Consider the following 22,659-nt stretch of genomic DNA (forward strand, 5'->3'; position numbering starts at 1 on the left):
ATTGTTGATTGTGTTATCTGTGATGTTGTATCTTTATGAAACTATAATATATTCTCTGTATTCTTTCTTCTATCAATCATTTCTTTCTATCCTGCTAGTCTAGAACCGAAGGAGAGCTCCACCCTACGGGGTGGCCAATCTGCTGAGATTTGTTTAAGGTGTTGTTTTGTTGAATGTAATATCTTAGAAGGCTAGAATGGACCGTTTTCGGTCAAAGCTAGGTTTTCATTTGCCGCTAGATGGACTTGACAGTCTTGTAGATAGAGTTATACCCCTGAAGAGACTTTTCTTCCAACTCTTCAAAATTCTGTCCTCTGAATCTCTCGGGGTCAAGCGCTGTAATTCGCTTCTCATCCGCATCCTTCCCATCAATAACATCCGTCAGAAACTTGGCTGTACCAGCTGCATGCGTAACCCAAACAGCAACAGCGGTATATAGCCCCTCTACAGACCCAACCTTACCAGCGAGAGGCATGTTATCAGGCGTCATTGAGAAAACACCATTAAACATCCTTCCATCCTTGAACTCCCCTGCAGCAGCGGGGGGTAGTAAGCCCGTTGCAAACTTCAGTGGCTGCTTAAACCAATCCACCCATCCTCCAGTAGCAGTATCCGATGGCTTTTGACCAATAGGTTGGTGATCGTAACTTCCAATACCAAAGTTTGCTCCATGATCACGGGCATAGACGTGATGCTCTGGCCATCGCACGAAAGGAAGCTTGCGAGGCAGAGGACTCCTGGTCTGGCCGTGCATATAAGGATGACCAACTGGGATGACAGGGACAGGGAAGTCAAGGGCTGAAGCGAGACCTTGGGCCCAGATTCCTGTCGTAAGGACAACTTTGTCAGCGTTGAGTTGCGATGGACTACCGTTGTCAAGAATCTCGACACCTGTGATAGAGCCTTGAGAAATGAGGAGCTTCTGGACGTCAGCTTCCACGAAGCTCGCTCCATTCTTCTTCGCTTCTTCCTGATACCAAGTCGTGATTTTGACAGCATTCGCCGTACCATCGTCCGAAAAGAACAGCGCAGATCCGGCACCAGATTCATTTACCAAATTTGGTGCAAGACGATGAGCCTCTTCAATACTCATCATCTTCGCCGGAAGGCCCAACCTTTGTGAATCTTGACATCTGTTTCTCAGTCTTTGAATACCAGCTTTTTCGAAGGCAATTTCTAAACCGCCCACTCTATCAAAACCGCCGGGTATCTTGACATATTCTGAAACGCTGTCGACGGCGAGTTTGGTCAGGACTTCAGATTCGTTGAACTGACCGATGAAGCCTGGGGCGATGCCACTCGATCCGAGAAGTGATGTGAAAGAGCGGTCGATCAAAGTGATCTTTCTCGGCGTTGGAGATTGGGAGAGGAAGTAGGCTAGGGATGAACCGACTATGCCGGCGCCGACTATGATGACTGATTCTGTTGATTGAGTCATTTTTGTATTGACGAACGAGTTGGAGTGAGTTGGTCCACCATAATTATAGAATATCTGGCTTGTGATTTTATATGAATCAATTTGGATAGCTCAAGCCCATTGATTGACATGATGGGGCAAGTCAAGGCAAAGGCGCGCCGGTCACCTCAACGTAGCCAATCAAATTGCACAAATACCCTTGAAATTGACGACAACAGAACCCGCATCGTGACAATGCACGTAACTCCACATTGGTACCTAGTCTAAGCCAGTGGTACCATAACCATAAGAGACGAAAGTAATTACTAACTTTAGTAAAGCTTAGACTAGGGAGTCACCCGTGCTCTCATGTTACGATTGGATCATCTTTTGATAGTGCCAGACGCCCTTATCGTGGATCTCAAATCATTGGCAAGATATCCACGCATCTCTGGTCATAGACCCTGTTAACATTTTATCACAAGACACGCTAAGCTGAGACGTGGCCCTCGGACTTGCTTGATCCTGATGTAGTGACTATCCTCGAAAACAGAACCTAAGACGAATATATCCTAGTCAGGAAATCGAATTGGCGTCTCCAACAGGTAAAGACGAGAACGCGAGAGATTACTCGCTTATCCAGATCGACTATTGGTAGATATGCGGTATTATGTCAGATTCGTACTTACTCAGGACCTCATGCAGTATAGCCATATCTCGTGAGAAAGATAAATGTCAGATTCTTGACGGGTATATAACCACCTTGCTCTAGATTTTGCTTAAATCTATCCAAAGTCTCTCAAACTATCCAAGTCTCTTCTGAAAACAAACATTATTCGCCATCATCACAGACAGCCATCATGTCCACCGATATCAAACAAAACATCGAAGCAACTGTCAAGAGCTATGTAACCTCTTTCATCGACGCGAGAGAAGCCAATGATCCCAAAATTACCAACCGTGACACAACACCTGACTGTCTCCGCAGCATGCTTCCCTCACCTCTCGGCGGCGGCGGTACGATGCCCAACGAAGCCTACGAAGCAATCTTTGCTCAGGGCCTGAAGGCTGGTGGAATGCACGCCAACGATATCACTGACTTGGTCATTGATGTTGACGCTCGCAAGGCAGCCGTTACCACCGTAGCGACGTTGGTTATGGCGGGTGAAGAGATAAGTTTGGACTTTTCGTGGTTTTTGCACTTGAACGAGGATGGAACTGAGATCAACAGGATTGTCGAGTTTGTTGATTCCTTGACTTTTACTGGGTTGCAGAAGAAGATGGCCGGAGGGGCCGAGAAGAGCGAGTAGTTGGAAGACATGTTAAAGTTATAGTAGTCTTTTTACCTGGCTCTTGCCAAGGTTCCCTTATTCCATGCGAAACATAGTTAACTCAAATCTATAATTTACCTATATCAGGTTGCAGATCAGACTACCCATAAATCACCCTACTCATGACGGGAGTCACTTGTTCTTCTTCACTATGCCCTCTTGATTTTCCAGCATCCATCTTACTGCTCCGGCCACAGCAGTATCATGCTCCGATGCTGGGTCAAACATAAGCCTTTCCCTCGCCTTCTGGATACTATGCGTATGATCATACAGGCAATACTCCACCGACATTCTTCTCAACTCTACCGGTGGTTTGGCCTTTCCAAGGCTGAAAGTCCAGAAGAGCCACTCGGCCAGGAACGAAGCAACAATCATGATCCACCCAGGCAATATGGTAATCTCTTCGGAGACGTCCCTTCCACGGACTGCTTCCCATATGACGCGGACGTGATGCCAGAACGGCACTGGTCTACCATCAGAAATATTGAAGGCTTCGCCATCGACTTTTCCTGCTGCTCGACTAGGATCTAGAAGTGCTTTCGCTGCTAAAGTATGGGCGATGGCGAAGTTCTTTGCAGATATGACTTCCACTTGATTCTTCCCTTGGCCGATTCGGACGAGTGGACCGTTCCCAGCAGCGATATTGACAGCTTCAATCATGCCCTGCACTTGTCTCTCCCCATAGGCATGACCAGGTCTCAACACAACAGTCTTCAGCTTAGAGCCATTTGCTTGACGAACGAGACGATCCCCCATGGCCTTGGTGCGATTGTACTCATTTGATCTATCCGATTCAGGCCAGAGAGGAAACGTCTCGTCCGCGTTCGTATGTGGAGGATCGGCGTAGACATCCATGCTCGAAGTGAAGACAAACGCTCGAACAGAATCACTTTCAGCCGCCAGGTTAAGAAAAATCTCGGTTCCTTTGACGTTTGTCTCGTAGAACTCGGGTTCTCGCCATGCTGGGAGCGCTGCTATCGGTGACGCACAATGGAAAACGACGCTGGGTTTAATCTCGTCTATAATCTGCCGAATAAACTCCGCGTCGGTGATGTCGCATTCCACGTACTTGGCTCGTTCATGGGTGTTTTTGGTGACGTTGCGGTCGACGACTGCTACCATTCCAGTGTGGTCATCTTCTAGAAGATGTTGAACGAGATGATAGCCGAGAAATCCCGTGCCGCCTACAACGAGGGCTGCTTCAATGCGCGTCTTGGACGACATGACAGTCAATGTGTGAAGAGAATTGTGTTGAAAAAGAGCGAAAGTTAGTTTGCTAGTCTGAGGGTCATGGCGGAGTACTGTCTCAGTTGTTTGCTGATCAACGAACCTTGTGTTACGCTGTCGTCATCTGGTCTCCGGTGATTGACTTCTCGCCATCAGTGGTACGAGAAGTTTCCATCTTGACATCCAATTGATTACATTCAATCTTCTTTTCCTCCCACAGATTACTTCTTCCGCGGTATCCTCAATTCTTTACTATTATCTCGGGCCCTATCACAACTTAGTGAGTGAATCTGTATCCTGTATCCTCCCCCATCTACTGTAGTTGTCATCTGATATCATGGAAGCGAATCCTTCGGTAAGTGAGTCACAATTGGGAAAAGAAAAACGTATGTAGACTCTTGTAAATATATATTGCCTACAACCGTGTTTGCCTTGTCCTTTCCCCGAACCAGACCGTGGAGACTCACATGGATCTCTACTGCGACGGAAATTTCACTGGCGTGCTCGTTTGGACGCATCTCCACTGCTGACCGCTATACTCTCTTGGTCTTAGCGAGTCTGACCCCTGTAACGGAGATTGAGCTTACCTCGAGTCTTCATTTGTCTTTCACCTCTGCCTTTTCACATCGTTTGAGACATCTCGTATAGACAGACACATTATTCGCCTTCCATCATGACACGAGTAAAGCCAGGAGAAAGAAAGAGGGCTCGTACATCGAAAGTGAAGACGGGCTGTGGAACTTGCAAGTGGGTTGATTGAGCGTGGTCTGTGAGTGACGAGATTGCTAATTCACTTACAGGAGTGAGTAAGGTGACCACTCGATCAAGTATTGGATTCTGACCAGTAGCAGTCCGCAGAGTTAAATGTGATGAGGCTCGTCCGGCGTGCCAACGATGTCAGTTCTTAATCCCCTGACCCTATCGTGATTCGCTAACCTTGTTCAGGTACGTCAACTGGTCGGAAATGCGACGGTTACAAGCCATCACCTTCACCACTCACGCCCGAATCCTCTCCCCGATCCATCATCACAACATATACGAATAGTGTCGAGGCAGAGTCCTTCCAATTCTTCATCGAGAAGACCCTTGACAATTTCCAGACCTTCTTCACCGATGATCTGTGGAATACTAGGATCTTGCAAATGGCGCAGGAGGAAGATTGCATCAAGAACGGAATAGTAGCATTGTCCCACTTTCATCGACACTATCTCACTCATCAGCAATGGAGAAGAATAGAATCGGTACCTGCGTTGAAGCATTATAACCTTGCTATCAAAGAATTACTCGTCCCGTCGCCTGATGCTTTATCTCGGGGGCATGTGCTTATTATCTCGTGTCTGATATTCATCTGCATAGAGGTGAGTCTACCGTCAATCAGCCTCTCTTACCCATACTAATCCACCGAAGCTTCTCCAAGGCAAGACGGACTCGGCCGTCGGCCTTTTCAAATATGGCTGTAGCATGATTCAACAACACAGAAGCTTGTCACCCAAAGACAAGTCATGCTCTGACGTAGAGGAAACCTTCAAACTTGTTGAGGCATGTTTCAAACGGATTGCAGTGCAATTTCTGACAGTAGGTGTCTTATACTAACCGGCATGGACTATTTCTAACGAAACAATAGCTCATTTCTGATATGGACCCCAGTTTGTGGTTCTTATACTACAATACCTTCGGTAGCAGCCTCACTTTCCATAAAGGTTCTTTTGCCTCGCTCGCTGATGCACGTGAGGCATTGCTTGAATTACTGGTCGAGCAGGCAACTCCGGGTCTAAAAGGTAAATCGGCTCGTGATATCATGGCCCATGCGGCAAAGGTGAATCGTTGGGGCGAACTATTCGATGCCCTTGTTTCCCACCTGGACCATAGAGAAACACTGTCGAGCGACACGCAGAAACGATCGATTGCCTTATTGCAGCTTCACCGCAGATATCTAGAGATAAACGTGGCCAAATACACCCTTGGACAAGGTGATCCATGTTTTTGGGACAACTTTACACCCGAATTCGAAGAGATCGTCAGCTGCGCTGCCACAGCGGCGGGCCTAAATAAAGACTGCAAAAGACAAAACCGGTCTCCAGAGTCTTCGCCAGAAGCATGCTTTCACATAGATCTCGGTTTTACGTCAGTCTTGATAGCCGCCATTGCGAGATGTCGCGATCCATTCATTCGGAGAAGAGCCCTTGCAATCATGTTAGCGGAGCGTGTTCAAGAAGGGGTTTTCAATGCGTCGCAGTCGGCGAAGGTAGCTGCGAGGGTGATGGAACTTGAAGAATCCAGAAGCGGGAACGTGGTTAGTTGCAGTAGTGATATACCCCAGGAAGCAAGGGTGAGGACGATAAGGGTGCATTTGACGGGTGGCGACGATGAGAAAGTTAGAATCGTGTATGGGTTTGATCGAGGTTACTTTGAAGAGGAACAGAGTATGGCCGAGTAGACGACCTGAGGAATATACCCTAGAACTCCCATTTGAACAGCGCTATTAGTTGCATTTCTATCCTTAGAAACCTGCTGGGGAATCTTTACTTTCGCAAAAATTAATCGCAAGTAAGCATTGTGGTGAAAAACATGCCTTTTTGATGTTATTTACCAGTTAGTTGGTAAATGAGTGGCGAGCAAGTTCAGGGATTGCGTGAAAGGTTGCGACGAAGCTGTAACTTTTGACAACAGTCACCGGCCTACCGAATTTGTAATTTCACAAAAGATCGTCGGTGACTCTGTCTTACGATAACCAAGTATTAGAACAGCGACGAGATTGACGCAACAAAAAATATGTCTTCGTCAAATCATATTTTGCAAAGAAATAAGAAGCCAAGCTTGTTGGGTCGAAAATGATTCATTTCCCACTGTAGGTTAGAGTATCAAGCCACCAGTGGCTCGACATCACCCGCTAATCCGAAAAAAGGAATCGACTCATACCTGGTAACTCCCATGTCAGATCAAACCTCGACGTTCCCAGAAAAATAACCTTCATATAAATATCAGCGTCTTGACTCCTCATCTTGAAATGCTTCAATACACTCAAACTCACAGTTGTTATTTCTTAAAAAGTTCTTCACTCATGGAATTCCCTTTACCTAAAAAGGCTTCTGGCCTACGCAAGATTGACCCTTCACTTCTGGATCTCCGAAGCGACCAAGAAATAATTGATCAACTCAAAACATACCGACCAATTACTTCAGAAAAAAATGTTTGGGCTATCTGGGACAGAGGTTTTGACTATATGTATCCTACCCACCAGCAAACAGTCCTCAATTGGGTTCGTCGTCTCGGCTCAACTTGGACAGTTCGTCTGATCGACTTTGCCGACGGCTCGCCTAACAACATCTACAACTACGTCAACAGAGATTGGTTTCCCGAATGCTTTGTCAACAAGACTATGGATGGTAAGCACGCTCCGCAACACGCTGCAGATCTAGCACGTCTCCCGCTTATGTACGAACACGGCGGAGTCTGGATGGACGTGTCCAACATGCTACACATTCACCTTGATACTCTATTCTGGAATCATCTCTCATCACCCGAAACACCATACGAAATTGCCGCCTGGATCATCACAGGTCAGATCAGGAACAAGTGGGGGGACTTCGGAAATTTCTTTTTTGCAGCTCGCAAGAAATGTGAGTTTGTCAAGAACTGGCACGATAGCTACAAAGAGCTTTGGAAAGGCCGAACAAATGTCGATGGTTTCCACAAACACCCTCTGATTCAGGAGATTGGTCTTGCTGAAGCTATGAGAGATCCCAAGCACGAGGAGCAGATTTACTGGATGACGGATTACGTCGCGCAAATGGTTCTGGGAGATCGAACACGAAACCTTGTCGATGTCGAAACTGGTTGGAACGGCCGCGAATTCTGGGAGAACAAAGTCTTCATGGTCGAAGGAATCAAGAATGGAATTCTTGGTGCTTTGAAGACCAATCTCTGCGGACAGAAACAAATCGACCTTTTCACAACACGTCTGGACGAGCCTGATCCCACCAAACGAGACGAAGCTGAAGAATTTGTGATCGAGATGCTGGAGAAAAGTCATATGTACAAGGTTTACCACAACTCAATGGCAGGTAACCCGGCTTTGGGCGACCTTATCAAGAAGGCGGAGAATAGCGATGCTACGTTCCGTCCTGGGACCTTTGGAGAGCTTTATCGGTATGGGACTGTTCATTGGGAACCTATTCGGGAGGTTGAGAGGTTGGAGCCTCAGAGGAACGGTGATGAGTTGATATACGGTACGCCGACGAGGACAGCTGCGTCTATGGCGAGTTAGATTGACTGGCTGGGGAGGACGATCAAACCCTTTCTCGCGACATTGGTAACCGGACCCCTGGAAGAGAGGATAGATTAATAGCGTATGTTGACGGTTGTCGGAAGATAGTAAGAAAGCCTTTTATTCTCCTCCTATAGACTTTTGAGTGTTATATAGCCAAATATAGAAATGTCTTGAATAAAAAGCGACTTCGCACAGGCCGTAAAAGATTGAGAAATTGGTAAGATTGGTAAAATAATTATTGCAGGTGCAATAGGATTGTCAATCCCCACCTCGTAGTCCTCATTCTTACACCTCGAATTCACCCCGGATTTCACGTGCGCCTGGAGCGTCCGCTGTACTACTGTCGATTAATCTCTTAGCGATAATCAGCAATATCCAATCGTAATAGAGCGAAAGGCCCGAACCGATGGGCTTGCCCTGCATTAGTAGTGACATCTCCCCCGCATTCAAGCTTAAAGCTGGATCGGCCACCAGGTTACGTCCTGTGTCAATGGATGACTACACTATAATCACGACGGTAATATTGAGATCAGGACGTAGCGCACCAATTGATAAGAAGCCGCTTACCTTGCAATGCATGAAGGACATCGCCGTTCTCCGAAGAGTACAACCATCAACACCAAGACAACGCAAAGCATACCACATCGAGTCATAGCCAAGATGGTCCCGACTGAGACGCACTGCCAAACCAGGTTGTCGGGTCCTCGTACCTACCGCAATTTCATCGCTTTAATTATTGAGCCTTCTTAACGAAGAAGCGGTCAATTGTGCGTGTGGTATTCGCTGGCAGATGCAGGATGCAGCCGATCGCCCCCAAAAAGGAATTGTCGCGTTTCCCCTCACCACTTTACCACCACGGCCCAAACTTATCCCAATCCAGGCTGGGAGAAAACAAAAACATCGCAAGGTGGAAAATTCATCATCAATGATTACACCAGTGGACGCGTGCGACGCAGAGCCTCAAGCGGGCTCTGGCTCGCTCGCCCCCAAGTTTGCTCTTCATTCTTTTCCCTCCTTGATGCGCCCCGACCATTCACCGACTTCTATGCTCGCGATAGAACGCGAACCTGTCGACAAATCTGGTAGTAGTATAGCGAGGCAGGTCATCCGTGTACGACGACAAACTGTTTAACGGCAAGCTAGCTAACCGTCGGATGATACAGGCATCTTTCGCGAGTCGCGACCCTCCCATTATCCGTCTGCGAACAGTCCAATTGCGTTGAGTCGAGACCTCCTGGCGCCCAACCTCGATTGCCGTCAGCCCTGGGATAAGGCAGCATCAGAAGCCCATCGCATCTCCCAACATAGACCAACAACAGAACTACCGACGGCCAATCGAGGCTATCATCGACACCGACACGAACGATTACCCCGATCGGCCCACCGACGGGCGCAATAGGCTGTCGACGTCTGGTGATAATGCCAGGTGCTAGACGCAGTCGCCCAAGCAATTCGTTCCTCTGCGTTATTGCAGATCAATGCCCAGATGATACCGATTGCAACAAGTCATTCCCTACCATCGAAAAGCATAAGTTAGTTAAACCTCTTGGTCATCGAAGTGTGTCAGTACTGACAGTACCACCAGTGAACATCTGAAGCGCTGCCATTCGTCAGACTTCTGGTGTTTGAAGTGTCTGCACAAGTTCAATTGCTCCTTACCTGCAGGACCCCTTAGACTCGCCAAGAAGGAGCACGAGAAGACGCAATGCCCAGGCGTACCTTCACAAGAGAACAAACAGCTCTGGAACAGCGCATGCATCATGACTCCAGAACAGTACGATCGCTTCAAGGATCGAGGATGGAAAAAGACCCATGTGTCCAATGAAGTGTTGCTAGGTCGCGAAAAGGAATCCGTGCCACAGACGAGCTGGAGGAGAATTCGTGAGACTATCTTCCCTGGATCTGAGGCGGCCAGGGAAAACATCAAGGGCATGCGAGATGTCATGGACAGGGTGAAAAACAGATCACCACTTATCATTCAACCCGGCTTTCAAGCCCCTAGAGCGGATGCGATGCAACCAGCATGGCCAAATGTCTTTCCTCCGTCTTTGACTACAGACGACTCTCAACTATCGATCACTTTCTCTGAAGGGACCGATTTTGAGACTCGCCCCTCATCGCGCGTGTGGTCTCACTCTGGAGGCGACGAACAACATCAGCTCTATCGTTCTGGGCCTGACAGACCTCCAACCCTTGATCCCTCTTTCCTCCAAATACCCGAAGAGCTTGATGAACGCCAGACCTCAGAGCTTGTGGTGACCGGCGAATACGTCTTGGATCCGATTCCACCAGAGGTCCTCTGGCACTTCAGCCTTTCTCAACAGCAAGAAGGAACGGGCAAATAGACGTATATAGTGTTTGGACTGGAGTTCACATTGGGGTGTCGTGTGAATCAACACAGGGGTTGGATGGTGACGATATCTGCTGAAATTGTAACGAGATGGACAGAAAAAGAATGGACCCAGACCTGGATTACCTTATTTATATATATAGCTTGTATTGTGAGATCGTTGCCTCAGGTATAACGTTATTTTCAGTTTACGCGATCGATTGGTCATCGTTGCCTTGAGGCCAGCTTTGTGATTTGGGCTGAAAGTACGGATGTGATGACAACGACGCGTTTTGTGCTTGAAATGAAACATGACGTAGCAAGGGTCTGCCTGATAGATAACAAGGATTATTGACCACGCTTGCCTGCCCGAACCATGCTGAAGAAGAGATAGGCATTTCGGTTCGGTACTTGATTAGCGCTGAACGATGTCGATTGCACGCCCTTCCCCGCAGGCTACGGGGAGGTTTCCGAGCGTAGCATCTGCCATGAATATCAACACAGCTGCGGAGAACAATCCTCAAACACCGCAGTTATCCATCTTCATCCAAACTCTTACTACGTTCATTTAGAAGCTCTAGTTCACGTCGTCTCTTCAACCTAGTTAACCACCATGACATCAAATGAAAAGTTCGTCGTCTTCGATATCGTCGGCACCGTCGTAGGTTACGACAAACTCGTCGAAGCACTTGACAACCAACTCGGCGAGAAGCTCCGCGCAGAGAATGTCAAGCCATCTCTACTTATCAATCTATGGATAGAAGCCGCCGAGAGAGAGTACACCTATCTTAGCATGACAAACCGCTACGTCGAGTTCGACAAGCTATTCTCGTCCCTCTTCTATCGCATACTTTGGCTATCCGGCATAGAAGAGCCGCGCAGCTTTGCATCCGAAGCGGATATCGAGAAGATCACGCAGGGATACTTTGCTCTTGAGCCCCGACCTGATGTCAAGGAGTGCTTTGAAAAGCTGCGCGGTGCTGGGTTCACGGTCAGAGGTCTTACAGCTGGAGATTATGACCGTGTCCTGGGGTATTTTACTAAGGCAGGAATTGAATTTCCCAAGGAGCACCTCATCTCGTGTGACTCCTTTGGTGTGGGAAAGCCTGATCTAAAGGCTTATGCTTCTACGTATGCTGAGCTGAAGGGGGCAAAGGAGCTTTGGTTTGCGGCTGCACATATGTGGGATGTTTCTGCTGCAAAGCAGGTTGGGTAAGTGTGTAGACTCATGGTTATTTATTCGCTAACGGTATAATGTAGATTCAAGTCCGCGTATTGCTCTGTGCTGGAGAAGGAGGCCTGTGTGGATATCTTTGGCGAGATGGATGTTATGTCAGATAGCCTATCTGAGATGGCTGATAAGATTATCCAATCCTCTTCTTAGACGAAAGAAGACGAGGTGTTCCGCGTATAGTCAATGAAGAACACGTTCTCGAGTTTTTCCACTTTGCACAAGCCACCAGGCTCCTCGTGACACATTCTATCATATCTATTGGCAATAGGCAGATACTTGACCCTTTTCTCATCTCATCAAAAGCTAGCCAATGGTAAGTTTAATTTACCATGAGCCTTGTGCATTCTTGCTGATCGACGTTTGCGTCTAACAATGGAATGCCTGTCCAGCAATCGCACCCTGCACGTTGGAAATGCCATTATTGAAGGTGAGGGAAAACAAGGCATTGTGCCTATCACATATGAAACAAAGGCTTATCAGAGACTAAGATACGGTAGAGTGTCGATTAAAGTTGGCGAGACTTCGATCGTCACATATCTGATGTTTTACATTCCAACCCCTGCAAAGCTGTCTGAGACACCTCGCCCTCATTCAACTTTGCCAAGCGAATTACCGAGTGGGAAAAACTATCATTGGTCTCCAACCGTTCCATCCAGAACTGGTTTGGGTATTCAAGGCGAGGCCTTTAAGGGCGGATCGTCGCGTGATGGGACTGATTTTATCAATTTGAAGCGAGCACAACCGAACGTTCCCGTTTGCGACGGCCAAGCGACCACGAAACCAGGCACGAGTCGAAGTCCATCAAGTGGCGTTTTGGCCCCTTGCGGCTAAAGACAATTGCAAGGCAAAGTGCATGCCAAGCGTTATGTTTCTTGCTTCCCGGCAGCCTCCCTGCGGAAGCGGAGATAGAGTTTTTAGACGAAACGACGAGGGAAAACTTGGAAATCTCAGAGGAGCTTGGAATGTCATCATCAGCCCTTTCCATCCTAACAACAGAATGGTACTTTGTCGTACAATACCGCGGCCCGCTGTCTTGTTTCTAATTCAATTCCTTATGGTCAAGCTGAACCGGATAGGGTAGGCTTGGGCCTGGGTCAAAGAGCAGCTACAGGCGGCATGCCATTCATCTCGATCCGCTTTGGAGATGGCGCTAGGCTGACAAGCTTAATTCTACTGGAGCGACATGGCCGGTCTGGTTTATCACAGATTAAGATAATCGTTAAGGATGGAACGTTTCAGGTCGGTCAAGACGAAGGTTGTACGCGATGACTCAAGCTTAAACTAACCTTGTACTAAGAATCGAAGCGCTATTGCTCTCTTTTGGGACGTTTGATCTTATAATTTCAAGCTCAAGAGATCAACGTGATTTTATCGAGAGGCCAATGCCAAGTGTCAAAGATCTACGGACCGTGTTCTAGGTTGGCAACGTCTTCCATGATCTGCAATTGTATTATCGGAATAGATATCTACTGGAGGTCTCAGACATTGATACTCTATCAAGTACCACAGAGGTATTTGCTGAGTTAGAGGTCTAGCCCTTTAATCTAGCAGGAAGACCTGCATCCAGGCAAGTACTTGTCGCAAAACCTAGAATGGCCAAACACGTTCCTGATCAAGCCACAGGAGTACAAAAGCAAGATATCGAAATTCAACATCAGACGACTTTCCTCTTTGTCTCCCTAGACATTGGAATTTGAAGCTTGGGTTTGTCTCACTTGTGTGTCTTGATAGTATGTGGTGGCGTTGGGGTCTGGACTGAACACGATGTGCTTCACCCATTCCACGATATCAGCAGAGTATATAAAGATTCTACTCAGCATGCCGAATATCGATTAAAAAGAACAAGCAGTCCAATCATTCGTTCAGAAAAGCTACCTTGTACAAGTCACCCTCGAGCAACTGTTGGACCCTCAACACCAGGACCCCCTATCTCTAATGCCGACCCTCAAACTTCTCGCCCTCGCGAGCCTAGTGGCACAGATCGCTGCTCACGGCCATGTCGACTGGATTATAACGGACGGCGTAGCTTATCGAGGCTACGATGCCCCGGCCTTCAGTTGGGTCAGTGGTCCTCTATAACCTCTCATATGCCATAACGATCACGAAGCTGACATTAATTAGAATCCGAGTAGCTTTCCAGTAGCTGGATGGATCACCGCCGCTACAGATAATGGATATGTCGAACCTTCGAAATATTCTGACCCTGATATCATCTGTCATAGGGCTGCCCAAAACGCCAGAGGCCATATAGCCGTGTCTGCTGGTGATAAAATCAACCTCCAGTGGAACACATGGCCTGACTCTCACAAGGGCCCTGTTATCGACTATCTGGCCAGGTGTCCCGGTAACTGTCAAAACGTGGATAAGACTGAGCTTGAGTTCTTCAAGATCAGCGCCGAGGGTCTCATCGACATGTCCATAAACAGCGGCTATTGGGCTTCTGATGTTCTCATTGGTAACGGCAACTCTTGGACCGTTCAGATTCCTTCGGATTTGGCTTCGGGCAACTATGTTTTGCGTCATGAGATCATTGCTCTCCACGGGTCAGGCCAACCGAATGGTGCTCAAAACTATCCTCAATGTTTCAACATCAAGGTTACAGGTGGTGGGGACTTGGCTCCTGAAGGTGTCAAGGGCACAAAGCTGTACAAGGCTGACGATCCTGGTATCCTATTCAACTTGTACACGACTCCCCTATCATATAAGATCCCTGGGCCTACTCTGGTATCAGGTCTTCCTTCAACAGTTCGGCAAAGAATCACAAGTGCCACAGCAACCTCCAGCGCCACGATTCCAGGCCAGGGACCCACATCGTCTTCCTCCTCTTCCTCCTCAAAAACCACAACGACAACGTCAAGTCATTCCAACTCTACAACCTCTTCTACTACCTCTAGCAGCAAGGAGACAACACTCAAGACTACAACCTCGAGTCGGTCATCAACTTCAAGCACTTCTGAACAAGACTCCGAGCCAACCGGCGATATCATGTGCGGACCCGTACACGGACAAGCGAAATACGCCCAGTGTGGTGGAAAGAATTACGTTGGACCTACAGTTTGTGCCTGGGGTGCTACGTGTAAATTCGTAAATGAATATTACCACCAGTGTTTATGAGGATAATAATAAGCGTTAGTCCTCATATGTCTTCTCAGCTTGCTGGCCTGAGAATCCCGCACCTATCATTTGACTGCCGGGTTGTTTTTTGACGTTCTGTTTCTCTGCTAGCAAAACGTGTCTATTGCTGGTTTATCTTGATAAATACAAGAGATTCCATGAATCAAGCGTCTTTCCATTGATTCCGTCCATGCATTATCTTGGTAGAGTTGGTAATATCAATATCGGTGACATAATGCAAATCCACGACAAGAGTTTTCGGCTACCGGCATTTTGGGACAGGAAATTCTGGAACAGAAACCTAAAATAAAGTTCTAAAGGCTTTTATTAGTCAATTATTAATTCTTTGCCGTAAAGCCTGGTGGTTAGTTAATCATCGACGTCATTATCGTAGTGCTATTCTTTTTGGTGTTGGTATCTCCGCGGCCCGTAAGTTCCGAGAACATAGACGACAGTCCTGACTATTTGAACGACATATCCAGGCCAATTCACCATTAACATCAGTACCACATTCCCCCTGTCGTCATCATGCCTCATAATATACCATGGACAGTCAGGGTTCAATCTCATCCTGGCTCAACCGCTGATGAAATTCGGAATGAGCCAAACTGGACAGCTGGTCACCAGCATCGAGTTGGTTTTCGAGATCGCAATGACAGACTTCCTGGAATCACCCATCAATATGATGAAGCGCATAGCGAGGATATCAAACAAGAAAAGGAAAGGTACCGCAAGTTGAAGAGCCAAGCCAAGGGCGGAGAGTTGGTCAATTTCCGGGACATTGTTGAGAATCAAGAGGTAGGAATTCTGTTATTAATCATAGCGGCAAAAGACTAACATATTGTTTCTAGGACTTCCATCTAAGATATCCTCAGAATCGCTCACTAGGGTGGAGATATGTACTCAACACAACTGAAGACTGGGTCAAGAACAAAGAGCCTTGGCCTGCCAACTTGAAGAAAAAAGAAGACAAGGAGCGCAAGGGAGAAAAGGGCCAGAAACAAGGCAAAGAAGCGGAACATCAGGCGGAGGGTACTGCTGACCAAGAACATTTGTGGAAACGTCCCACTGATAAAGACAAACACCACGACGCCTATGCTAAGGGAAAAGACCACAAAGAAACGGATTGTGATGAAACTTCCGAAGAAGATAAACAGTCCAAGCTTTCAGAGAAGTACACGCCGGCGGAAATCGCTCTACTCAAAGCTCTTCAGCACGAAAAAGAGTACATATATCAGCTGAAAGAGAACGACGGTAAACGAAAGTCTCCACAAGAAAACAGAATTACCCAGGTATCCATCGATGAGCAGGACCAGTTCAGCCCAGATAACTGGCTACCACGGTCTTCTGATCTCATTCGCCTCACGGGCAAGCATCCTATGAATGCCGAGCCTGATCTAACGCGGCTATATGAGGCCGGTCTGATCACCCCCAACTCTCTCCACTATGTACGAAACCATGGTCCGGTTCCAAGAATTCTTTGGGAGTTCCATGAGCTGGAGATCACGTGTGAAGGAAACACAAAGACGCTTTCGATGGATGATTTGAAGACTTTTGATGCTATCAACATTCCCGTGGCGCTTGCTTGCGATGGAAACCGTCGAAAAGAGCTCAATATGATCAAGAAAAGTAAGGGCTTTAGCTGGGGTTCTGGGGCAACGAGTTGCGCTTATTGGAAGGGGCCTCTTCTGAGAGATGTTCTTCTTGCGAATGGCGTACCTGAAACTCTGAGTGGTAAGCGGTACTGGGTCAATTTCGAAGGCGCAGATGAGCTTAGCGAGGGAAAGTACGCGACGTGTATCCCGTTTGAGTATGCTATGGCTCCCACTAACGATGTCATCTTGGCTTACGAAATGAATGATGTCCCTCTGCCACCGGATCATGGCTATCCTGTTCGTGTTATCATCCCAGGATACGTGGGCGGTAGGAACGTCAAGTGGCTAAAGAAGGTTTGGATCAGCGACGTGGAAAACGACTCTTATTATCACATTTGGGATAACAGAGTACTGCCGGCGTTCGTCACGGAGAAGGACGGTCCGTTTGCCGAGACACTCTTTCACCATCCCGATACTGCCTGCAACGAACAGAATCTGAACTCGGTTATCGTTAAACCAGCCCAGGGCGAGACAATCTCACTCGATAAGGCCAAGAAGGGCGAAAGCTACAGAATTGAAGGGTATGCTTACGATGGCGGAGGTCATGAGGTACAAAGAGTCGAGGTCAGTCTTGACGATGGACAAACATGGCTTTATTGCATACGCAAGTTCCCCGACTATCCCATCCGACATGGAAACAAGTTCTGGACATGGCTTCATTGGCATGTCGATGTTGAGCTATCGCATCTGGTTCGCGCAAAGAGCATTCTTTGTCGATGCTTTAACGTGTTTAAGAACACACAGCCCAGAGAGCCAAGTTGGAACGTCATGGGTATGATGAACAACTGCTGGTATATGGTGTATCCTGAAATCATCGAAACTGAGGACTCAGAAACTGCCGCTATTCTTTTCAGACATCCTGTTGAGCCAGGAACTAAGGATGGCGGCTGGATGAAACCGAGCGTTGAGAACAGAATTGCAGAAGTGAAGCAGCAAGCTGGGACACCCCAGAAGGAGTTCACGAGAGAAGAAATCGAGAAGCATAACACTCAAGATGATTGCTGGCTTGTTGTGGACAACAAGGTATATGATGTGACATCTGTGCTCGATTGGCACCCTGGCGGCGCTGCGGCGATACTAGGTCATGCTGGAAAGGTTCATCAACAGACTAGTGATGAATTTGCTAGCATCCACGACGATTATGCATACAAGAAACTAAAAGGTAAGTTAGCTCCATACGTTGTCTGTAATAAGCTTAACCGATTATAAAAGAGTGTGCTCTCGGAGTTGTAACCGAGAAAGCCGCCAACTTCATCAAGCAGACTGCCGAAGCTGCTGCCAAAGAAGCGTCCGAGTCAAGCAACAAGGACAAAGATCTGGCCCTCGAGAAGCATAGATGGATTCCTGTCAAGCTAATTGAACGAAACGATATCTCCGAGGATACCAGATCATATACATTCCAATTACCGGAAGGTAAGAGTGTTCTCGGCCTTGGAACATGCCAACACGTGCAAGTTGGTTTCCATATGCTGGACCGGATGTTAATCCGCTCTTACACCCCCACCAAGCCATTGTTGCCAGCGTCGGAGGACGATGAGACGATGGTTAATGGAAATGACGACGGGCTCCGAGATGGAAATGGAACGTTTGAACTTACAGTCAAAACATACTTTCCAGACGAAAACCAACCTGGTGGCGCACTTTCCAATATTCTTGACTGTATGCCCATCGGCGAGGAGGTTGAGCTACGAGGTCCAACAGGAGAGATATCTTACCACGGCAACGGGAAGTTTACCATCGAGGGACAAGAGCGTCACTTTGAAGAGGTTTCTTTGGTCCTTGGAGGATCTGGCATCACGCCCGGTTATTCTTTGATTGCTCGTATCCTCTTATCTAACGGCGATAAAACCAAAATCAAGGTAGTGGATGCAAACAAGACGGAAGCGGACATCCTGCTGAAGAAGGAACTTGACGAGTTTGAAAAGACCTCGAATGGCCAGCTTAAGATTACGCACGTCCTAAGCCATCCCGACGATGGCTGGACAGGGAAGAGTGGCCATGTGAACGAGGACATTATCAAAGAATGCCTGTTTGAACCATCCGAGAGAAGTGCGGTGTTCCTTTGTGGACCGCCGGGTATGATACAGAAGGCTGCTCTTCCGGCATTGAAAGGTTTGTCCACTGAACAAGTAATGTTGATGAAGGTTGAGTAACTGACTTAATCACAGATTGGGGCTATTTGGATGATGAGAACATGTTTGGATTTTAAGATACTTTTGTTGAGCCAAGGGCTGCTTTGCGAAGTACAAAGCCATTTTCATGGTTCCTATCAAGTAATGTGTTTGGTCTCTAGGTAAATATACAGTAGCAATACTAAGTCTGTGCTCTGACAGGTCAAGTTTCAAACCCCTTTGTGGCTGTTAGTCAGAGGAATCAGTTGCCTACAGCATAAGAGACGAAATAATTTAGTCGCTTTATGATAGTTTAGTCTACTACTTAGGATACTTTATTTTCGTAGCCTAAACTTTAGAGAATAACTCTTCTGCCACCTACCTTGGCATGTTTTGTAAACAAAGCTTCATAGAGGCCAAAGGTTATCGGCGCATACACAAAAGTTAACATCAAGGAGACTATAAAAAGCTGTTCCTCTTGCAAACTATTAGCAGGCAAACGCTTCATCACCATCATCAACATCAACATCAACTACAGCAACAGCAATACAACAAGATGCGACTGCGACTCAAACTTGCAATTTGTCTGTACTTTTATTGGAGATAGACACAGCCAGTATCCTTTCATAACACAAACGTATCCTTACTTTTCGACCTCGATTAACCCAGGTCTGACGACAAATTTCAATAGCACCTACTGAGTAGACTTTGCAACAGGGTTCAGCTCAGCGGGAGATGCCTTCTCAAGTCCGAGAGTGGGTGCATGTCCGTCTCTATGACCCTCACTCTTCTCATCACTGTTACTCTCATTCTCATGAGCAAGCTGCTCTTGAATTTCAGCAACCTTCTCCCGCCTCCAGATCTTATCGTCAAGATATCGCAAGATCGCAAGCGCAAGACCAACAGCGAGAATTGCGATGTTGACGCTGAAGCCACGGCGATACTTTGGTCGATCATCGGATCGGAAGATCTGGGCGCCGGCGATTCCAGCGATGTTGGCAAACATGATAACCCTGGGCATGTTAGATGACAATGAAAGAGGAGGAATGGTTGATGGGGGTTCTTACATGGCCATGGCAAGGGCTCGTTCTTCGGAGTCATCACAGGCAAGAGACATCCATGCAATGTTAAGAGGATGCGAGAAAGTACCAAAGGTCTGAGTCCATACGACTCCAAAGTAGCTGACACCCTTGATGGAAAGCTCTGTAAAGATGCGATCGAACACGTAACCGAGGAGATGCATACTCAGACCCGCCATGACAGTTTCAGGTCTCTTGTTGCTTTGATATGCGTTAGCATGAACATTCTCTCTTGCACAAATGAAACCCACTATTTGTCTGATACATAACTGAAGGACCAAGATACAGGGATCTGAAGGAAGAGACCGACAGAGGCGAGGGCGTTACTGGTGAGACCCACAAAGCCAAAGCTCTTGACAATGGAAGGGGAGTATGTGTCGAAACCACGTTGGGGCGCGTTGTTCGTGAAGGAAATAACGCTATGCACCCACAGGCGCCAATTGGAGAACTGGCGATGTTAGTATACCCTTCAGGCTCTTTGATTGTCGCATGACTTACTGCTTTCTTGAAGGCGGGCAGGCCAATCTTCTTCTTCTTCTTGCCCTTCATGGGGTCATCAAGTAGAACTCGAGTTTGCAAGATTTGCAGCTCACGTTCATTAAAGATCTTGACGTTTGGCAGGAAGGTACTTCGTGGGTTCTTGAAGGAGTCTGGAAGACAGCAACCTAGGACGACACCACTAAGGACCGTGAAGCCACCCATCAATGCGAAAAGCCAGAACCTGAGGTACAGTTAGTAAGAATATTCCAAGCTAAAGAAGAAGGATACTTACCAGCCAGGCTTGCCTCCGACACCTCGCATGTGAAGAATACCATAGGCGAGCAGCTTGGAAGAAGCTTGGCCAAACTGGTTACCAAAGTAAAAGAACATGACTCTTTTAGCAGTCTCCTTGCGTGTATACCAAGTACTGAGTGTCCAAAGTCCACCAGGGATAAATCCAGACTCAGTAATTCCAAGCAAGAAGCGAGTCGCCACAAAAGAACCGTAGTTGTTCTGGAAAGCTTGGAAGGTACTGACTGTACCGAAGAGAAAGAGCTGAATAGTCAACCACTTGCCTGGGCCGACGCGGTAGAGGATCATGTTGCTAGGTATCTCGAAAAGGACGATGCCCAGGGAGAGCATTTGTTGGCCAACGTTGAACTGATTTTGGGTTATGCCGACGTCGGCAAAGAAGTCGTCTGTCAGGGCATTGGCAATATTTCCTCGATCCAGTTCTATCTTATGGTTAGATTGTATGAACTATGAATGGTCAATAGATCTTACGGAGACAGAAGAATCCAAGTGTCAACAAAGGCATGATAATCAGGTCCAGTCTGGAGGCAAGGTCAGTAAAAGCCACACAACCAGGTAAGAGAATCTTACTTTCTCTTAGCCTTCCTCTCTTCTTCTGGAGTCCAATCCTTCTGTAGAGTAAGACTCTCTTCATCATCCCTTGGGACTGGGAAGTCCGTGTTGGACTTGGTGGTCTCTGGGTGGCCCATTGTAGCTGTGCCGGATGCTTCTGCTGGTGCTGAACATCTTGCTCTTCACATCGGGTCCTCGCTGGCTCTTATCAATCATTCTGAACGTTGGCAGACATGACTCTGGCTAGGTAAGCTAAGGTCTGGGCGGCCTTGGCATGCAAGCCGAGGTGAGCACGCAATAGACAAGTGCCGGGGCCATGGCTCTAGTATGATGAAAGTTAACAAGGGAGGAAGCTGGAAGGAATTGATTGGCTTGGGTAGTGTTCGAAGTGGTGTTGTCGCGTCGGATATGCTTGGTAGAAGACAGCCGTCCTTTCTTCTGTTGTCTCAAGCTAATAGTGAGCAAGAGTTCTAGACCAAGGGCATGTCAGCCGTGGCTCTGTCAGACCCTACCTTGAGGAAGCTCCCCGAGCTGTCAATAACCAAGACAGCCAAGCCAATGTTAGCTTGTTCAATAACCTTCTCAGTGGGGGTTATGATAAAGTAAATGACTCACCGAAACAGAAAAGGTCCAATGATATTCCCTGGTGATACATGCTCCCCGACGAGGCGTCAGTGGGCGACGAACCGTAAGACATGCCGAGAGATGAACTCCCCGCCAGACTTCCCAAATGTCACTTAGCGTAGTCCAGGTGGCTGGCCAAGAAAAATGAGGTGACGCCAAGGTCGTTGAGGAGGGTGACGAGCGGGGAGTTGGATGATTGCGAAAGAGAAGAAATGTTCCTTTTGCTTTTTTAAAGCTTTGACCATCCAATGAATAAATTACTGTTGACGCTATAAGCCTAAAAGAATGCAGTAGTTCCTTGATGAAGTCGAAATGAGATTCACGTTGACGTGATGCCAATGATGGATGGTGTGGAAGCGATCCACTGAATAAGGCCTCCAACTACTTGTTAAGCTTATTTCCTTCCATGCAAGGTCTGGGACCAAGAAGAGAAGAGATCGTCCACACCAACCCCATGCAAAGATAAGGCGCAAAATGATGACAATGAGCCATCTGTAGATCTTACGCTGCTTCCATCAGCCAGTCTCAAGCACGGTTCAACTCCTAGAGTTGCCATATTACTTTAATTGAGTCTGCGAGAGAAATAGTAAAGCAAGTTCAACTGGTATCGACTCTCTAACCGGTGTCTACGAGGTGTCCGATGTTCCGATCGTGATACGTATGCTTGTGGATCAATACCCTTGTCTCTTCGGATGTCGCAATTCCAGCCTCGGATTGACCATACAAGACTTGACCTGGGTGGCTTGGCTAGCACAAATTGCATAATTCACCCTAAGGTTAGACAAAGTGATATAACCCTGCCTAAACTTGCATAACGTGAACAAACATTTTGCCTCTTTTATTATCATGGTGGGCAGGTGATGCCATATTTTCATGATTTCTGACATCTCTTTATCGGCCGTGGGATGGTACCAGTCTACTACGATATCACGTCTCATCTCAGCT

The 22,659-nt window shown here is 47.3% G+C and overlaps 8 protein-coding genes across 8 annotated transcripts; 5 read left to right on the forward strand and 3 right to left on the reverse strand.

Moving 5' to 3' along the window:
* Window positions 1–235: 235 nt before the first annotated feature.
* FIESC28_05634 (uncharacterized protein) lies at window positions 236–1,438 on the reverse strand (the record flags this gene model as incomplete). Its single annotated transcript, XM_031159779.1, has 1 exon — window positions 236–1,438. The coding sequence occupies one exon, from the start codon at window positions 1,436–1,438 to the stop codon at window positions 236–238; it is 1,203 nt and encodes a 400-aa protein (XP_031016094.1).
* An 818-nt stretch (window positions 1,439–2,256) lies between these two features.
* FIESC28_05635 (uncharacterized protein) lies at window positions 2,257–2,706 on the forward strand (the record flags this gene model as incomplete). The annotated part of the gene is made up of 1 exon (XM_031159780.1): window positions 2,257–2,706. The coding sequence occupies one exon, from the start codon at window positions 2,257–2,259 to the stop codon at window positions 2,704–2,706; it is 450 nt and encodes a 149-aa protein (XP_031016095.1).
* Window positions 2,707–2,859: 153 nt separating this feature from the next.
* On the reverse strand, window positions 2,860–3,951 carry FIESC28_05636 (uncharacterized protein; the record flags this gene model as incomplete). Its single annotated transcript, XM_031159781.1, has 1 exon — window positions 2,860–3,951. One exon carries the CDS (start codon window positions 3,949–3,951, stop codon window positions 2,860–2,862), a length of 1,092 nt encoding a protein of 363 aa, XP_031016096.1.
* Window positions 3,952–7,015: 3,064 nt separating this feature from the next.
* Window positions 7,016–8,221, forward strand: FIESC28_05637 (uncharacterized protein; the record flags this gene model as incomplete). Its single annotated transcript, XM_031159782.1, has 1 exon — window positions 7,016–8,221. The coding sequence occupies one exon, from the start codon at window positions 7,016–7,018 to the stop codon at window positions 8,219–8,221; it is 1,206 nt and encodes a 401-aa protein (XP_031016097.1).
* A 1,422-nt stretch (window positions 8,222–9,643) lies between these two features.
* On the forward strand, window positions 9,644–10,569 carry FIESC28_05638 (uncharacterized protein; the record flags this gene model as incomplete). Its single annotated transcript, XM_031159783.1, has 2 exons — window positions 9,644–9,756; window positions 9,810–10,569. 2 exons carry the CDS (start codon window positions 9,644–9,646, stop codon window positions 10,567–10,569), a joined length of 873 nt encoding a protein of 290 aa, XP_031016098.1.
* A 597-nt stretch (window positions 10,570–11,166) lies between these two features.
* Window positions 11,167–11,937, forward strand: FIESC28_05639 (uncharacterized protein; the record flags this gene model as incomplete). Its single annotated transcript, XM_031159784.1, has 2 exons — window positions 11,167–11,765; window positions 11,814–11,937. The coding sequence occupies 2 exons, from the start codon at window positions 11,167–11,169 to the stop codon at window positions 11,935–11,937; spliced, it is 723 nt and encodes a 240-aa protein (XP_031016099.1).
* A 1,785-nt stretch (window positions 11,938–13,722) lies between these two features.
* Window positions 13,723–18,765, forward strand: FIESC28_05640 (uncharacterized protein; the record flags this gene model as incomplete). The annotated part of the gene is made up of 6 exons (XM_031159785.1): window positions 13,723–13,848; window positions 13,909–14,841; window positions 15,406–15,699; window positions 15,753–17,718; window positions 17,769–18,668; window positions 18,725–18,765. The coding sequence occupies 6 exons, from the start codon at window positions 13,723–13,725 to the stop codon at window positions 18,763–18,765; spliced, it is 4,260 nt and encodes a 1,419-aa protein (XP_031016100.1).
* A 596-nt stretch (window positions 18,766–19,361) lies between these two features.
* Window positions 19,362–21,227, reverse strand: FIESC28_05641 (uncharacterized protein; the record flags this gene model as incomplete). Its single annotated transcript, XM_031159786.1, has 7 exons — window positions 19,362–19,680; window positions 19,735–19,947; window positions 19,998–20,194; window positions 20,245–20,467; window positions 20,519–20,960; window positions 21,010–21,059; window positions 21,109–21,227. 7 exons carry the CDS (start codon window positions 21,225–21,227, stop codon window positions 19,362–19,364), a joined length of 1,563 nt encoding a protein of 520 aa, XP_031016101.1.
* Window positions 21,228–22,659: the final 1,432 nt, after the last annotated feature.

Source organism: Fusarium coffeatum (assembly GCF_003316985.1).
Source record: "Fusarium coffeatum strain FIESC_28 chromosome Unknown BRIP53273_contig_122, whole genome shotgun sequence".
NCBI classification, from domain to species: domain Eukaryota; kingdom Fungi; phylum Ascomycota; class Sordariomycetes; order Hypocreales; family Nectriaceae; genus Fusarium; species Fusarium coffeatum.